Source organism: Vombatus ursinus, unplaced genomic scaffold, assembly GCF_900497805.2.
Source record: "Vombatus ursinus unplaced genomic scaffold, bare-nosed wombat genome assembly UNPS02014175.1, whole genome shotgun sequence".
Lineage (NCBI taxonomy): Eukaryota > Metazoa > Chordata > Mammalia > Diprotodontia > Vombatidae > Vombatus > Vombatus ursinus.
In genome coordinates this window covers 1364469-1377542 of record NW_020953953.1, presented here as the reverse complement: position 1 = coordinate 1377542, position 13074 = coordinate 1364469, and the positions used below count along the sequence as shown (strand labels likewise).

Below are 13074 nucleotides of genomic sequence, written 5' to 3'. Positions count from 1 at the left end.
AAGAAGAGAGCAGCAGCCACAGGCAGAAAAGAAGAGAGCAGCAGCCATTGGAAATAATACCCAGAAAGGAAGTGCCAGACCCATGAGGCTTTATATAGGATCATTCCACTTCAACGTAACTGAAGCTATGCTTGGTGGAATCTCCGAGCCTTTTGGCAGGAAGGAAGCATCCAGCTGATGAGATAGCGTCAAGCTAAGGGATACGGATTTACTGTGTTCTCAGATTCAGCATGGGACAACTGAATGGATTTGAATTAGCACACAGGCCTACGAATGTTGGCCATGTTACTGAATGTACTGATGCTTCCAGGGCCAGGTCATTTTTGGATAGTTATGAGCTGGAACGGACTAGAATTAACGGGAACAACTGGTCATCTCCAACCAATGACAGGCTCTGCAGAAGGAACAGGTGTAGAGATTATTCCTCCAGCGGCAGGACAGACTCTCAGCGTGTGGGGCTGCGGCACACGGACAAACCAGACTTTGCCAACAGAGAGAGGCCACAGCTCGAGCTGCAGCTGCTTCTATGCAGCGAGGGTGGGAGAAAATCTGAAACTCAAAATTTAAACAAATGAATGTTTAAAATTGTCTTTACATGTAATTGGGGGGAAATAAAATATTATTAAAATGTATTGAGTAGAAGAAAAAAATGTTAACACTAATTTAATACTAATACTGTACCTTGTGTTCAGGGCCAGTCCTGCCAGAAAGTTTATTTTATCATTAATCTATATCCCAGTCATATGTAGCTTGCAGGGAAAGGGAGGGAGAGAGAGAGAAAGACAGAGGCAGAAGACAGAGACAGAGAGACAGAAGAAGAAGAAGGGAGGAGGGAAGGAGGGAGAGAGACAGAAAGAGAGAGAAAGAAGGAGGAGGGAGAGAGAGAGAGTGAGAGAGAGAGATGTTTCAACTGACAGAGACTCTCATGCCCTCTGCCATGACCTTCTGCCCTCACATACATTCAAGTAACTCTTTAGGAATCTTGAACAAGGAAAAGATCTGTTAAAATATAGTTGGAGGTAACATTCCATCCTATGCTCTTGGACCATTCCCTGGGAGGAATCCAGGGGGCTCCTTCCAGAGATCTAGATCAATCTAAACTTCATAGGAGCCACAAAGGCCACTTTCCATTACAGCGGGCACTTCCCTGGAGGGGTCCGAGAGCCAAAGTCTCCCAGGATGGGAAAGGCAGAATTAGAAGACTGGTGGTCACCCTCAATCCATTTCCTTAAGAAGGGCCTTCACTTTTGTTCCTCTTCCACTATAGACTTTCCTTTCTCCTCCTTCCTTCCATCTTCTGGAGCTCCCTGCGGTGGACCCAGCCTCCCTGGCCACCCTCTCCAGCATGGGCTACCCTTCGCTCTCCTGCCCCTCGGGATTACCCTTGTGTCCAAAGCAGATTGGCAAGTACCCTGGTCTTTTCTCAGTCTTCATTCTCCTGGCTCTGTCCGCAGGCTTTGATGCTGCCCATCACTGGATCGCTAGATCCCTTCTTCTGGATGCTCCTTTCTTTTTGGGTGTCCATGACCCGGCCCTCTTCTGGGTCTCCTGCCAACCTCTGCTCTGAGTCCAGTTCCTTTGCTGGATCATGTAGATTATGTCTCCCACCCACCCCCGGTGCCCTGCAGGGCTCTGTCTTGTCGGTCTGCAGGTCTCAGTTTTTACAAAAAGACTTCTTTCCTGGTCCTTTATTCTAGAGCTTTCCCTTGGAGACCACTCCCATGTTATCTGGCCTGTATCTTGTTTGTACATGGCTGTTTGCCTGCATCTCCTCCATTAGCAGAGAGCTCACTGAGAACTTGAGTGGGTTTTGTTTTGTTTTGTTTTTGCCGTTCTTTGTCTCTATCCTCAGCACTTAGCAAACTGCCCTGCACCCAGTAGATGCTTAAATGTTTGGTGATTTAATTTGACATATATTCCAATGGGGGAAACAATGTGCAAATAAATGGACATAGATACAAGATACATATAGAGGAGATACAAGGTAATCTTAGAAGAAGCAACTGGGGCCGCAGAGGAGGCCTCCTATAGGGAAAAAAAAAGTCATCTATCTGACGTCAGTGTGTGTGTGAGTGTGTATATATGTGTATGTGTGTGTGAATGTGTATGTCTGTGTGTCTGTGTATGTTGAGTATGTCTGTGTCTGTATGTATGTGTGTATCTGTGTGTGTGTCTGTGTATATGTGTATGTATGTGAATGTGTGTATATGTGTGTGTGAATGTGTGTGTCTGTATGTCTGTGTATATGAGTGTGTCTGTGTATGTATGTGTGAATCTGTGTGTGAGTGTGAGTGTGAGTGTGTGTGTGTGCCTGTGTGTGTGTCTTCATGTCTCTCTCCCTATCTATGACTAGACCTTGTCCCCTGTCTCCTTCCCACCTTCCTGCTAGGTGTGTGTGTGTGTGTGCATGTGTGTGTGTGTGTGTGTGCCTGTGTGTATGTGTGTTTGTATATATTTGTGTCTCTGCGTATGTGTGTGTGAGTGTGTGTGTGTGTATGCCTATGTGTGTGTCTTCACATCTCTCTCCCTGTCTGACCAGGCCTTCTCCCTTCTCCCTACAGAGCCTCCTTCCCACCTTCCTGCCAGAAGCCCCGCCTCCCACACCTCCAGCTCAGTATCTGTTTCCCTCCCTAACTGTCTCTCTTCATGCCTGTTCTCTCAGGCTTGGGACTTTGGCTCCATGCCTCCAGCTTGGCTTCCCCACCTGCCTAGAGGCCTCTTTCCTGGCCGGCCGCCCACTCACTACCCCTTACACTCAGCGGACCCAAACGTGACTCATCCTTTGGGCTCTCAAGGACAGAGAGCTCCTAGGTCTGGTACCTGTGACTTATGTGGACACAGTTCTAGGACTGTAGATCTCAAGTTAGAAAGGATCTCAGAGACCATCTGGTCCACCCCCCTCATTTTACAGTTGAGGAAATTGAGGCCCAGGGAGGTGAAGGGACTTACCTGAGGCTAAACAGTAAGTATAGTAGCAGTCTTGGAGGTGGGATGGCTGATTCTCTTACACCAGGGTCCTCCTGGCCTGAAGCTAAGCCTGCTTCAGCCCCAACTGTCCACATCACAGGACCAGTCCCCAGCAAACTCCTGGAAGCCAGAAGGGATCCGATGTCAAGTAGGAAACTGAGGCCCAGGGCAGAGATGCCACTTCCCGGAGGTCCCAGGGGCAGGAGGCCTCTGACTCTGAAGCCAGCTAGAGGCCACCTCCCCTAGTGGGGTCTCTGTTCCTATCCCTTGTTCCATACCCCTACTGTTCTTCGTTTCTATGTCCCTGGGCCCAGGCCTCTCAATGTTCCCAGGGCTGTGCCCCCATCCCTTGCTGTCCAAGTCCTCGACCTTCTCTGACCCATTCCTCATGACCCACACCCCCAATTCCCATCCAGTACCTTTCCTAGGCCATCCATCTGCTTCTCTATCCTCATTCCTCTCTCTGTCCCTGTCCTCACTCTCCTTTCCGTGTTCCCTCCCTCTCTCCATCACTGGTTATAGCCATTTCCCCATTCATCCACCCCTCCTTCTCCCTCCCTCTCTTCTCTCCTCCCTCCCCTGCTTCCTTCCGTTTTCTTTTGGCCCTGTCTCTGTCTCTTGCTGCCTCCCTGTCCAGAACCCTCTTTATGTCTCTCCTCCCCCAGCCCCCTCAGCATGGAGTAGGAGAAAACGTTTGAGCACTCAGAGCTTCAGTGGCGCCATATGTAAAATGACAGATTCCCCCACCACCCAAGTTGTTGTGAGGTTTTAGAAAAGTGAATGCCTGTGTCCCCAGTACTATTGGATCCTTGCCAGTCCCATCCCCCTAAGCTTGCTCCCAGTAGACTGAACCTTGGGGTAGATTGGGGCGCATGCAGGAATAGAGGTACCTTCTTTAAGAGGCCTTGGGGCTGGAGTGAGAAAGTGCTGGGCAAAGAGGATTTGAAGGGAGGAAGTTGTTGGGAAAGAAGGAAGTCTCTCCGCCAGCTGGGAAGGATTTGAGGATGGAGATGTCAGCCCCAAGGTCCCTCTCCCAACCACACCCTGAGAGGGGAACTCCAGCTGGGGGAAGGAGGGAGGGCCAGAGAGGGCCTGATTGCCTGGGGCTCCCCTTCTCTCACCAGAGCCCAGCAGTCACTGCCAGGGAGAGGAGGTGAGCTGGAGAGCCCCCTGGCTCTGGTATCCCTAAAGAATATTGGGAAACTGGACCCTGGGGAGGCTTGGGGAATGGGACGTTGGAGTCGGTCCCTAAGGGGCAGCAGCTGATAGGTGAATGTGCTGGAGCAGTTGTGGGAGTCCCTAAGGTGCCCTGGAAGCCAGATGCCTGGGCCCCTCAAAGAAGCATAACCTTGGAGCTGGGAGGGCTTCAGAGGCACCCTGCCTTCCCAGAGGGCCTCTACATTTGCAGGGAAGCAGCACCCCCTTGCCTCTCAAGGGGAGCAACCCCATCTGGTTAGGTAGGTTTTCCTTTGATCATGCCTTGATTCTACCAGTCTCAAGATTTGGGGTGTCAGGACCCCACTGTCCTGTGGAGAAGGGGGGGCCACAGAAGGAGAGCCAGGTTTGCTGCCCAGCTCTATGTGGCCCTGAGCATATATCTTCCCGTTTGGGTCATAGTTTCCTTTTCTAGAAAGGAAAGTGGGGGATTAGATGATCTCCAGACATTTGCCAATTCTAACATCTATGACCACAGCTATGGACCCCAAGAGAGGAGGGGGGAGACTGGATCCCGAAGGAGGCTGAAGGCTTTTCAGCTGGGCAGCCCCAGTCCCTTAAGTTTTTCTGCCTCCTGAATGTATTTCTGGACTTTGCCCCCCTCTTCCTTGGCCCCACCCAGTCCAACCCCAGTTGCCCCAACCTTACTGGGAAGTGGGGACTGGTCCCTGGATCTCCACACTTAGACACCGGAAGAGAACCACCAGCCCCTTGGGGAAGGAACGGAGTTGGGTCCCCTGGACGACTTGGAACACTCAAAGATCAAGGAAGGGCAGTAGGGGGTAAGGGGCCCAAAGATTCTGAGAAAGGGGAATGGACTAGAGATGGCTGAGAGGTGCTGAGCGAGCAGAGACTGTGATGATGAGGATGGGGGTGGGGGTGGGTGGGTGGTGCTGAGGGGGCTGTGACTCTGGATCCTGAAATGGAAGCGGCATCGGGGAGACGGGCAGGGACTCAGCAGTGTCAGTCTGCCCTGGGCTGCTCTAGATGCCTGTGTCCCAGCTTCTGGGAAGAGCCTGCCCTAGCTAGGGTGCCCTCTTTTTGTGTGGAGCACTTTCCACAAAACTGGGGGGTCACATCTGGGACTGAGCAGGACCCCCGACCCTTCCCCCTCCCTGTCCCAAGGAAGGAGGGCAGTGGGGATCTGTCTTCCTCTCCTCCCTGCCCCTCCCCTCCAGGAGAGTCAAGCCTGCCCCTCCTTCCATCCCTCCCCCTTCCCCAATCCCCTACACCTGGGCTACCCTGGGCTGCTCTCGGGCAGACGCTGCTCTCTGCTGGTGGTCACCCCTGAATGGCGCCTCTTTCTCTGCTCGTTCCCCACAGGAGGCCCCCTGGTGATGTGGGGTTATGTGGCCCTGCTCCCAATCTGCCTGGCGGTGTGGGCTATAGTTGGGGTCTGGACAGTGTGAGTCACTGCGAGGGGATGGCTGGGTCCTTGTGGAGGAGGGAGCCTCTGAATGGACAGAGGCTGGAGCCCTAAATCCTAGGTCCCTGGGTGGTGATGGGGCCTGAGATGTCCAGTTCCCCTGGATGGGTCACAATCCTTAGAAGCAGGGATGGCCGGGGACAAGGCAGGAACTCCCGGGGAGGGAAGGGCCTGGCCCAGAGGACTAGGCCATCCTCTCTCCCCCCTCCAGCTTTGCTTTGGCCGTATCCAACAAGTCTGTGAATCTCACGGATGGCTTTCCTTACATCAGGTATGGGGGAGCAGAAAGAGAATGATCTGCTGAGGGGGGTGGAGGGGTGTCAGTGGGGGACAGTCCTTGTGACCCCTCCTCTCTCTTTCCCCACCTCCAGTCACTGTGGGTCTTTCCCTCCTCAGAGCTGTATATTCGGCCAGCTTCTGAATGTTGGGGCCGCCATGGGTAAGTAGCCTGTCTTGCCTTGCCCCCAGCTCCTCCCCTCCCCTCCTGGGAGCCAAGGACTTGATCTGCTCCCCACCCCGGGGTTTTTGCGGGCCAGTCCCCGACCCAGTGACCTCAGTGACCCCAGTGACCCCAGTGACCCATGGATCCTAGCTGGTAGGCTGCATCCCTCGGAGGTCCACGGGTCTTGTGTTCCCAAGGCCCTGGACCCCTGGACCCACACGTTCCCCTTCTTTCTCCCCGAAAGTGGCCTGGATCTGTGTCCTCCGATACCTCCAGCTCCAGGAATGGGGGGTCCCTAAGTTTCCCAATCAGCTGTGTCTGGGGACAGGCTTCCTCTGTGCCTTGGGGGCCTCCATTGTGGGCAATTTCCAGGTGAGATACCACAGCTCGGGACCTCAGGCCATCCATTCAAACCATCCCTGGGGGTACAAGCTTCTGAGATGGGGTCCTAGGCCCAATGTCCCCCAATGTAGCTCAGGAGGCAGAGTCCCAAGGTGGCTGAGGGGGAGGCGGGAGGGAAGTTAAAAGAAACTTGCAGGTCCCTTTCACCAGAAAGGGGAAACTGAGGCCAGAGAAGGCAAGGGGCACCCTGAAGTATCAGAGCAAGTATAACTAGGGGGTGTTTGGAGACCTTGAAGTCCCCGGCCCCCAGCCACCCTGGTCTTTGCACCCCACCTTGAGAGAGCTGGACGGAAGGTGATGACTCCTAGTCCAACGCCTTCACGTTCCAGAGGACATTGAGGCCGCCCCAGGCCTGAGCCCTGGATGGGATGGTCAATTCCTTAGTCGCCAGTTGGGTTCAGTGACGTCATAGATCATGGAATGTCAAAGCTTTCTGAGCCCTTGGCCATGTTCTGGTGCCCCTCCCTTCATTTTCCAAGAGGCCCAGAGAGGGCAAGCAGGGAGTTCCCCAGGTCCCTCCCCTAGGGAGGGCCACAGCCAGGGTCAAACCCAAGTCTGCTTTGGAATCTCCCCCTTAGTTAACCCAGCTCCCAGGCAACTCAGGCTTCTCTCTGGCTAGCCATGCCAGCCAGAAGCCAGGCCTCTGACCTGCCAGCTCTCTCCCTCCTCCCCTCAGCAAACAAATGAGCTCTCCACACATCTGTTTGGGTCCTTCCTGGCCTTTGTGGTGGGGGTAGCCTACTTCTGGACCCAGCTGATCCTGCTGCGTCTGACCAAGCCTCAGACCCAGCCAGGGGCCCCCTGGATCGAGCCTCTCCGTCTGCTGCTCTGTGGGGCCTGCACTGTTCTCATGGTGACCAGTATCCTAGGCATGACTGTGGGCCTTGGCTGGAGGGTGGGGAGGGGGAGGCCAGACCTCGGCAGCCCTAGCCTGCCCATTTCACAGACAGAGCAACTAAGGCTCGGGGCCCACTGCTCTGCCACAGACTTAAAGAGTGATCACTGAGCCTAAGCTCGGTGCTTGTGAGATGACAAGAGGGAGACCCAGTGAAGGGGAGGGCCACGTTCACCGTCACGCTGCTCCCTTCGAGAGTGAGTCCTGGTACCTCCTAGTACAGGGAAAACCTGGGATCCCGTGAGGGGGAAGCTGGGTCAGGCTTGGGCCAGAGCTGCCCAAACGTGAGCTTGAGGCCACTGATTCCAGATCTCTTCTTTTCCCACCATCCCACACACTGACTCCATCTCGTCAGTCTTTACAGACCTGGCGGTTACACAGTGAATCTGGAGGACGGGGTGGCAGCTGGACCCCAGCCCAGGCAGGGAGGGCAGGGGAGGGGGTGGCAGCCAGGCGCCCTGGCCCAGGCAGCAGGGCAGAGGAGGGGGCGGCAGCCGGAGGCCCTGGCAGGGCAGGGGAAGGGGCGGCAGCCAGACGCCCTGGCAGGGTAGACAGGGCAGCAGGACACCCCGGCCCAGGTAGGGAGGGCAGGGACCGGCCCCACATCTGCCCGTGATCCTTGACCTCGGAACGCAGTGGTGGTGCTGCACCTGTGGCCCCTGCGTTCTGCAGCGGCTGTGTGTGAGTGGTCCATTGCCATGCTCCTCTTCGCCCTCTTCGGCCTGCTGGCTGTGGACTTTTCCCACCTGAGTGGCTTCGTCATAACCCTGCAGAGCAGGCCCGCCTCCTGCCCCCAGAGCGCCGCCCACCTGAGCTCTCTCTAGCTCTCCTCTACGCGGTCCCTGGTGGTGCCCCACCTGTTTTCTATCCCAGGGGACTGTCGACGCAAGCACCCCCTTGGATTCCAAGCCTGCTGTGGTCTGGGCCCTCCTATCACTGACCTCTGACCCAAGCCTGGGCCAGAGACAACCAGGAGCAGCAGAACATTGGGTCTTCATCCTCTCCTGGCCAGGGGTCTGTGACCTCTGACCCCGACCATGGCTGAACCGGACACCTCTGCAGGGAGCTACGGCTGTCTGCTTTGGTCACTGAAGGCTCGGCACGTACCCCTCAACCCCATCTCCCAAGCTCTCTGACTCCCCTGGCTCAGGGGGAGGGGGAAGTGTTGGGGTGTCTATCAGGAGACCCCGGGAAGGAGCTCTGGCATCCTTAGGGGCCTTTCTATTCATGCTTCAGGCCCTGGGAGGCAACAGCTATCGGAGTCTGAGGAGCACGTCAAGAGACAGGAGACAGAAGGCGCGAAAATTGAACTTTTCATTTCGCGAGAGCAAATCCGTACAGAGCGCAGGGGGGAGACAGAGAAGGAGAGACAAGGAGAGAGGGGGGCTGGGGAAACAGAGACGAGGGCCCCCCAGCCCCCGCCCCATTGGCTAATCCACCCACATCCCCTCCCCTCCCCCTCCCCATAGATAAATAAATAAATTAATCATAAATAAAATAGAAATGCCTCCCCCCCCCACCTCCCACCCAGCCCAGTCACCCCTTCCCTTCGAGGGTCACTGAACCCCTGGGCCCCCACCCCATGCCCTGGCCGTATTTACAGCTTCACAGTTGTGGGGGTTGATGGGGAGGTGGGGAGGATGGGGGATCTGTGGCCAGAGTGACCCCTGAGGGGGAGGGAATGGGGGCTGGGGACCAAGATGTAGGAGGGAAAGGGGGATAGAGATCAGGGCTGGGGACTCCCACTGGCCGCCAGCAGCTTCCTGTCCTTGGGGGGTGGCCCACGCCGAGGGGAGCCACCCAGCTCAGGGGGCTCAGATCGGCCTGGTGGGGGCTGCAGCCCTCGGGGAGGCGTGCTGGCAGGGGACCTTGGCTGGGTCCCATTCTTCTCATCTGCCGCCACATTGATGGGAAGAGAGAAGAAAACCATGAGGTGGGCCTCCAGCAGTAAAGGGGATCTCTCAGATGCCATTTGCTGCAAGGCCTGGCCCTTCTAGGGGATGGGGGGAGCCCCTCAGAAGAGTCATGGGTGAAATGGGGTCCAGGAGGGTCTGGTGGACCCCGTGGGCCTCTTCTCAGCACCAGGCTTGTGGGGCCGGCAGCCCCATTTCCCGTACTGCTCCCTGTGGTCCGGGGCGGGGGCGGGGGGGGGGGAGGTTAAGGAGGCTGAACGCTGGGATATTCCCACCTAGTGGAAACGCCTAGCCTGGAAGCTCCTTGAGGCCAGGGACTCTCCTTTGTTTTGCCTTTGAGACACCAGAGCCCAGCAGGGCGGAGACTTAATAAATGATTGAATCAGGATGCTGCTCCCCAGCAGTGAGGCCTCCCAAGGCCCAGGGAGGCCTAAGCACCCTCCAAGGCTGACTCCTCAGAGGGATGGTGAGGCTGGGCCTGGCTGAGGGGCCGGGCCTCTGCCAAGGGGATGCCTTCCCCTGAGAACACTGGCTGCCTAGCAACAGTCTCTAGGGAGGCCTAGTATCCCCCTCCCCTCACCAGACACACATACAGAGGCATTACCCGCTTAGGATTATGGTTGCTAAGGTGCTTTCATTGCCTAGCAACAGTTTCTAGGGAGTTCTGGTCCTCCCAAGAGGTGCTGCCCTGGTAAAACCTTGGTTGTTAAGACAGCTTAGCAAGTCTCCGGGGACACCTGATTGGACCTTGGTTGCTAAGGAGGTGCTATTGCCTAGCAACCGTCTCTAGTGAGACTTCCCCAGGACCCTATCCCTTTGAAGCCTAACCCCTTGGCGGCAACAGTTCCTAATGGATCTGGGAAGGTTGGCCACCCCCTTCTCTCACATCCCAGGCCTGGGGGGCCATGTGGCAGGAAAGGATGGTCTCTGGAAGGTTCCGCCCTTTGGAAGTCAGGCTGCCTGCCAGGGCCAGAATGTGGCAGGGGCAGAGGGCCCATTCCCTCTTCCCTGCTTCAAGAGATTGGGGCTGCCGAAGCCTGATCACTCCACCAATCCCCTCAATGCCAAGGGCCTTCCCCGGTGGCCAAGGCCACGCTGCCACCACGCTCTCCGCACCTCCCTCCAGAGCCTCGCCCTGGGGCTCCTTTCACCTCGGCCCCCTCACCTGCCAGAGCTTGCACCGACGGCTGATCGTGGGTGCTCAAGAGCTGGGCCTGGATCGTCTCCACCACACGTTTGAACCGACGGCTGGGACCTACGCGGGAAGGCGGAGGCCGTGAGTGGGGGCTGGGCAAAAGCAAAAAGTGAGGCGTGGCCCTTCCCACAAGTCTGCCCAGACGGAGGGCCTGGGGAACGTCTCCAACACCCTCAGGTCTGCCATGGCCCCAGAGGAGCAGAGGAGGAAGAGCAGGGAAGAGCCACTCAGACCCCGAGGTACCCACCAGCAATGAGTGTAAAGGTGACTGAGTAGACCCCAGTGCCGTCCCGCTCCCGCCGCCTGGGAGGGGGGTCAGGGCCCTCGGAGGAGCTGATGTCAACCTGGAAGCGAACAGGTTTCTGGAAGACGGAGGGGCCCCCGCTGGTCTTGTATTCGGCCCGGAAGCTGGTCTGGGACAGCACGCTATGGCTCAGGCTGGGGATCTGAATCGGGAGGGAGGGAGGGAGCATTAGTGAAGCACCATCGCTGGGGAGGACGGCCAGGCGGCACCAGCATCTGCAGCCCACCCAGCTCTCCCGCAAGCCTGGCAGCCCGCAGATGAGGGCAGTGGACAAGACACTAGAGGCTGGGGTGCTTCCCACCCTTGGGGCCCTAGGCACCCTGCTATGTGCTGCAAGAACTCAGGGCTTCACTGCCCCCAGGAGGGCCCAGCGCGGTAGGCCATCGAGGCCTTGGAGGCCTGCAAATCTAGGCCCGCTTCCTGCGTCCCTCAGCCAGCCCGGCAAACGCAACCTCCCAGAGGAGAGATGGAGCCGCTGGGCTGGCTGATGGGCCCGGAGCACTGTGGGGCCCCGGAATCCGGGCCCACGCTCCCTCTGGGAGAGCAGGGTTAGGGTTAGAGACCAGCCTGGGAGTGACAGTGCAGAGGCAGCCCCAGCGAAGAAGCCCAGCCCCAACCTGCGATTTCCAGCCATCCCCAGGACAACCCAAGAGTGAAAGACTCCATGGGGACCTTCCATGACCCCATCTTGGGATGGAGTGCTTTGCCATTTCCTTCTCCAGCTCATCCACAGATGAGGAGCTGAGGCCAACAGGGGGAGGTGACCTGCCCAGGGTCACCCGGCTTAAGTGTCTGAGGCCACATTTGAACTCAGGCAGACGGGCCGTCCTGCACTATGGCGCCACCTAGCGGCCCCTCAAGGGCCTGGGAGGCCACTACCTGCCACTCCACAGCCCTCCCCCATTCCCTCCTCCCACAAGTTTTTTGGAGGAGTAGGGTCATTTCCTCCTTGAAACTCCCAACAAGCTGTAGGCCAGACCCTCAGAGAGTGAGGAGGCGGGTGGCTCTCGGGCAGGATGGCAGTGGTAGTTCCCACTGCCACGCCTCCCCCACCCATCCCCTAGCCTGGAGCGTGGGATGAGGGAGATTTCCTAGGGGGTAAGGGAGGTGGGGGAAAAGCTCTGAACCCAATTTGTGGTCCTAGGGTATGTTGGGGGGCGGAGATGGGGGGCCATATTCATTAGCCTCAGATTTCTTACATCCTTCTCCCGGCAGAGGCCCAGGGTTCAAACCCCATCTCCGACACTTATCATCTCACTTCACTTTCCTCAGTTTCCTCATCTGTAAAATGGGGCAGTTGGTCTAGCTGGCCTCTGTGGCGGCTTCCAGCCCTCAGCCTCTGAGCCTGTGATTGCATACCTCCCTCCACAGTGAGATAGACAGACGGAAAGAGGCCTGAGGGAGAGAGGCGCCTGTGACCACGCACCGACAGAAAGGCGTGGACGATGTCGGCCTTGATGCTGCTCAGTGCCTTGTTCTTCAGCACCAGGAATATCTGCTCATCCTTGTCCAGGGAGATGAAGTTTCCAAACCAGGAACGCTTTGCCAGCCTGGGGGTGGGGGGGAGGAGCAGGCTTAGGGATCCTTGAGTTTAGCCAGCCCATTCCGCAGATGGGGAAAAGTGAGGCCTAGAGGAGCAGGGCCCTGATTAGGGCCGCCCAATACATAGGAGCTGCAAGGGAGAGCTCAGAGACGAAGTCCAAGGTCTTTGCTTGGCAAGGGGAAAAGTGGGATCCAGAGAGAGGCAGGGCTTTGTAAGTTCCTAGGGCTTAAAGGGCATGCAGGCCAACCCCCTCACTATACAGAGGAAGAAAGTGAGGCCCAGGGCGGGGAGTCAGGCCATTCTGGGATTGAGCCGGTCATCTCTGACCGGCTAATAGCTTAAGCAATCGCTGATTTGACATTGTGGGCCAGAGGCGAGAAGTCTTAGCTCACCCTGCAGGGGCAGAACCAGAAAGAACTTCAGAAATCACAAGTCCAACTGAGGCCCCGAGGTGGAAGGAGCCTCGCTCCAAGTCACCCAGCAATCTTAGGATCTTCTAGACAAACCCTCTTATCTTAGAGAGGGGTAAGCAGAGACGCTCCTCCCCCTCTCCCCCCAAGAGGCCAGTGGCTCTTCCAAGGACAAGTCCAGGCCAAAGCCTTGGGCCCCACAGTATGATTGCCCCACCTCCCTTCCTACATCAGAGCATGACTCACTCTGGGGATGATTCTGGTGTCAAGCTGGACATCTCTTCTGCTGTGGGGACTAGAGAGAGACAGAGAGAGAGAGAGAAGGAGGCAGGGAGGGAGGAGAGAGAGAAAGATGGGGGGGG

General features: G+C 56.9%; 2 protein-coding genes and 1 pseudogene across 13 annotated transcripts in view; 2 read left to right on the top strand and 1 right to left on the bottom strand.

The window, feature by feature from the left end:
- The first annotated feature begins 1 nt into the window (after position 1).
- LOC114041565 lies at positions 2-601 on the top strand (annotated as a pseudogene).
- Positions 602-3970: 3369 nt separating this feature from the next.
- On the top strand, positions 3971-8677 carry TMEM150B (transmembrane protein 150B). Of its 12 annotated transcripts, none has more exons than XM_027859985.1 (8): positions 3971-4120; positions 4869-4964; positions 5506-5587; positions 5820-5879; positions 6005-6047; positions 6295-6422; positions 7129-7312; positions 7984-8677. In XM_027859985.1, exons 1-8 carry the CDS (start codon positions 3972-3974, stop codon positions 8169-8171), a joined length of 930 nt encoding a protein of 309 aa, XP_027715786.1. In that variant the 5' UTR covers position 3971; the 3' UTR covers positions 8172-8677. The 12 variants fall into 12 exon arrangements, with proteins under 12 accessions (XP_027715786.1, XP_027715788.1, XP_027715787.1 ...); XM_027859984.1 differs by having other exon boundaries at positions 4034-4120; positions 4869-4954; positions 5980-6047; XM_027859989.1 differs by having other exon boundaries at positions 4051-4424; positions 5980-6047.
- Positions 8678-8894: 217 nt separating this feature from the next.
- The window catches only part of BRSK1 (BR serine/threonine kinase 1), a 19809-nt gene continuing 15629 nt past the window's right edge, over positions 8895-13074 (bottom strand). The window contains exons 18-22 of the mRNA XM_027860073.1: positions 12959-13007; positions 12186-12309; positions 10703-10901; positions 10426-10515; positions 8895-9240 (exon numbers count right to left, since the gene is read on the bottom strand). Coding sequence (XP_027715874.1) covers positions 9074-9240; positions 10426-10515; positions 10703-10901; positions 12186-12309; positions 12959-13007 — 629 coding nt within the window. The 3' untranslated portion in view covers positions 8895-9073. The remainder of the gene's footprint in view (positions 9241-10425; positions 10516-10702; positions 10902-12185; positions 12310-12958; positions 13008-13074) is intronic.